We start from the raw sequence: 4,390 nt of genomic DNA on the forward strand, positions 1-4,390 counted from the left end.
CGCCGATCTCTATTCGGACAATGGTACTAATTTCGTTGGAGCGTCCAAACTTTTAATTAAAGATCGGCGAGAATTCATGAAGTCATTGAAAACTCAATTAACAGCTAGTGAAGCACACCAAAACATCAACTGGCACTTTAATCCGCCAGGAGCTCTACACATGGGTGGACTCTGGGAAGCAGGAGTGCTACCCTTTTAACCCGAATCGAAAGTAGCTTGAATTCTCGCCCTTTAAGCCCATTAAGTGAAGACCCAACAAATTTAGAACCCTTAACTCCAGGCCATTTCTTAATAGGTACCCCTTTATTAATCCCAGCAGAACCCAACTTAGAMGGTGCACATCTAAGCATCGCACAAAGATGGCAGAAACTGAAGATACTCCATCAACACTTCTGCAAAAGATGGAAAGAAGAATATCTGAAAGAACTCCACAAAAGGTACAAGTGGAAATACCCTCAGCGCAATATAGACGTCGATATGGTAGTTGTACGTCAAGAAACACTACCCCCAAATGAGTGGAGACTTGGTCGCATCGAAAAAACGTATCTCGGTGCAGACAATAAAGCAAGAGTAGTTGACATACGTACCTCTCAGGGAACAATTACCCGTCCAATAACCAAAGTAGTCACTTTACCAAATAATTAATCTTATTTTCTTATAGTGACATGACCCCTCAAACCAATATGAAGCCAGCTTGCAGTCGCCAAAGCAGCCCCACATTCACCGTGCGATCACTTAGTGTGATCCGAAGCATCAGCCCACTCTCCGACGAAGGGACTCTGGCAAGACGCCTACATTGCTTTAAAGCGACCCTTTCCCCCATTTGAGAGAAACGAGGAAATACTCATTGCACGGCCCGACGTACTCTCAGCCGTTCATCAAAACGAACACATAAACACGTTGCCTGTGGATTGTGCAAAAAGGATCATAGACTGGTAACATGTTCAAAATTTACTCAAATGAACATCAACGAAAAGTTCGACGCAGTCATTAAATATAAGTAYTGCGTCAATTGCTTGGCCAGATCGCATTCCACCCGAAAGTGCACAAGTACAAAACGATCTGCCACGTGTAATGGGGAACACCATTCAACCCTACATGGGCACCCCAGGCTGTTCTGCAAAGAACCAGAAAAAACATCAAAGAGCGAAGAAAGATTGCATAGACAAAACGATCTACCCACGTTACTGGCCAAGCCGACCCTTATACCAACAGTCATGATCAAAGTTAAACACGATGGCAAATGGAATCAAACACGACCCATAATTAACCCGACCCGAAAGGTGACTATAATTGCGTCAGAATTGGTTCAGAGATTGAGGTTACCGAAAACGTACCTTCACTCCCGTCGTATATGTAAGGTCGTCATAGGATCATTAACTGATTCCGACTGGCATGTCGAAGTTAACTGCCTTTTGACGCACGATTTACCGACCCGACCCTATAACCGTGACTTAAGTGGCGAAATTACTAAGAAGTTCGACCACTTAGTCCTAGCCGACCCTACATTCTGGAAGAATGACAACATCATGTTGGAACTGGGAGCTGACGTCTACCCAAGAATAATGAAACCCGGATTATTCAACCCCGATAACAGCACCGTGATCGCACAAAACACCGCACTCGRTTGGACTTTGACCGGTGCTTGTGCGATTTAAACCCAAAGTATACCTCCAACCCGTTTATGATAATACTCATCAACCCATATCAAAATAGATATTAAAATGTTTTTATTCGCAGACCCTGCAAGGCGGCCGRGATGTTCATACCAAATGAACACATCCCTGCATTGTCCTCCTAACTCGTCTAAATACGAATTAGAGGACAATGCAAAAAACACCCAACAGCGCCAACATAACAGCGAAGTACCCAACAAACAGAAARACACAATAAAACGAATCACCACAGCGGACGGACATATAGACGCCAAATCAGCAGCAGCAATATCAGCAGCAACAACAAAAACAACAGCAGCAGAATCACCTCAACGCGGGAATAAATAACATAATCAGGTTTTATCAAAATTTATAATTATAATTGTAAATAACCCATAAGTTAAATTATAATTATATAAACCCACACACATAACCACACAATTGGACAAACTTACTCACTCTATATACATGCAAATATTATACCCTTAAATATACAAATCTGAATTGTTACCCAAATCCTAATAGTTTTTATTTTATTTGGCACACCGGCAAACACACGTCGATCACCCCGACACAGCTGATTGTAAATTCTGTTTATTTATTAAAAAAAAGTGAAATAAAAATGAATAAGAGGAGATTATTAATGGCCATTTTGTTGTTCTTAGAAGATCAAAAAGGATATAACGAAAAAATCTGTTTATTACTTTTTTTATTATTATTAGCAATTCATGATTGTAACGCAAGCTTAAGAGCTGGGATTACAATCGCACGATATCCCTGCTATGGACGCAAGGTTCAAGGAATACTAGAAGCGCTTTCAAAAAATTTTGCAAAAAAGTAAAAAATATCGGTAAAATGGATAGCAACATGCGGCGATATATCCCACTTGAAAAAAGAGTACCTATTGCACCATATTCATTGGGTTCGGCAGCGGAATATAGAAACGTTGCTAGTTTGTTTGGCATTGGGCGCAGCACTGCTGGCGAAATTGTGTTGGATTTTTGCCATGCCGTTTGCGATAGTCTTGCGGATTGCATTAGTGCACATCCCCCACATCCACGAGAACTAAAAAGATTTGTAGAAGAATTGTTTACGTACATAAGGATCCACAGGACGAAATAATAATTCCTATATATTTGAGAGGAGCTCTCTTAAACATTTCCATGAGCACGCCGGTATTTTTGACCAAAATAACCAAGCAATTGAAGGCATCAATGTACCGGTGCTTCTTATTGGCGACTCAGCCTTTCGTTTATCACGTGACATGATGAAACCATACCCATATGTGGCTAATCAATCTCCAGTAGAAAAGCTCTATAACTACCGACTGTTCAAATGTCGCCGAGTGATCGAGAACGCTTTTGGTCAGCTTAAAGCGCGCTTCCGTGAAATTGGAAGAGGCTTGCAAGTATCTCCTAAAAATGTTAATATTATAATAAGAGCGTATTGCATTTTGCACAATTTTCTAAAGATTGAGGACGATGAAGTTTTTTCAGCTTTTATTCAAGACGCAGCAGAAGATGCAACAAGACGTCAACCCAATCATATAACAAGATTAGGAGAAAATGATTTAACAGCGACAGCAATTAGGAATGCCATCGCAATGAGTTTCCAAAAAGGTACAAAACACATTACATTCCGCAGTAGCTATTTGTATTCCAATACATTTCCAAAATTAATATTTAGTTTAAATTGATTTTATTATTACATGTAATCACATTATTTAATTTTTTTTTTTTAATATTTTTCATAATACCTATAAACTCTTTTGTATTACTACTTTGTTCTTCGATTACAGTAACAACACTCTCAGTCAATATTTTCCCATCCTCCACCACTGTCTTCAGTAATTCGTTTTGTTCTTTTGCCACTTATATTAGTTCGCCCATGTAATTTCTCTTTTTACTTGTAGATGCACCCGCTGCTGATGTCGAGCTACCAGGTTCAGGCGAAATTGGTTCTGGTGATCGTATAGCTATAGATGACTGGAACGAATGTATTGTTGACTTCGATATGTTTTAAGAAAAAATTATTTTAATAATAAACGTGTAAAACTCAGCTTACCACAGGAAATAATTCATATACTTCAGCAGTATTGGCTGCTGTCAGTCCGATAATTGATGGACCGAATCAAAATGTTTCCACAGTGATGGGCTGCCCCCCGAGGACCCAACTTTTTTCTTTTATGTGGATACATATTAACCTATATTTTTGTGTAAGATTCCATATTTTAACATGTACTTCTTTTGCGGTAAATTTGAGCGCCATTTGCACAGATATGTCGGCTTAGGTGTGTAAATTACGTTTAGTACGTCGCAAGTCTCCGGCTCGTTTCCGCCACAAATCTATTAACACAACTTCATCACTATTTGTCTACATTGTTCTTTATTTGTTCACCTCTATCTAAAAATATTAAAATTAGTTTTTATAAATATACTGGCACATAACATAATTAGCAACATAAAAACAGCTTACCCCTAGCGCTTTTCTTTAATCTGTCGTCTGTCAGGGATATTAGGAATGATTAAATTATTATTTGCAATGTTCTTGTTTATATAATTTCTATTTTAATTTTTATGTAATTTATTATTTATGTATATTTTAAGTTGTTCAGGGTAACAGAACACCTGAAAAAACACTGTAACGCGCTCTATTGCTAACCTGTGGTATGGGAAATGCAAAACTTGAGCATACAAAAATAAATTATCAAAAATGTTTATAATTGAATAAAATTC

At 38.5% G+C, this 4,390-nt stretch overlaps 1 protein-coding gene and 1 long non-coding RNA gene across 2 annotated transcripts; both read left to right on the plus strand.

Annotated features, from left to right (window-relative positions):
• The first annotated feature begins 21 nt into the window (after window positions 1–21).
• LOC108967653 lies at window positions 22–1,879 on the plus strand. Its single transcript, XR_001993270.1, has 2 exons — window positions 22–1,665; window positions 1,741–1,879. It is a non-coding gene; the product is annotated as an uncharacterized LOC108967653 (long non-coding RNA).
• A 743-nt stretch (window positions 1,880–2,622) lies between these two features.
• On the plus strand, window positions 2,623–4,158 carry LOC108967660. The gene is made up of 2 exons (XM_018931234.1): window positions 2,623–3,274; window positions 3,568–4,158. The coding sequence occupies exons 1-2, from the start codon at window positions 2,920–2,922 to the stop codon at window positions 3,675–3,677; spliced, it is 465 nt and encodes a 154-aa protein (XP_018786779.1). The 5' UTR covers window positions 2,623–2,919; the 3' UTR covers window positions 3,678–4,158.
• The last annotated feature ends 232 nt before the right edge of the window (window positions 4,159–4,390 follow it).

This window comes from Bactrocera latifrons, unplaced genomic scaffold (genome assembly GCF_001853355.1).
Source record: "Bactrocera latifrons isolate USDA-ARS-PBARC rearing strain unplaced genomic scaffold, ASM185335v1 scaffold_1007, whole genome shotgun sequence".
In the NCBI taxonomy this organism is placed as follows: domain Eukaryota; kingdom Metazoa; phylum Arthropoda; class Insecta; order Diptera; family Tephritidae; genus Bactrocera; species Bactrocera latifrons.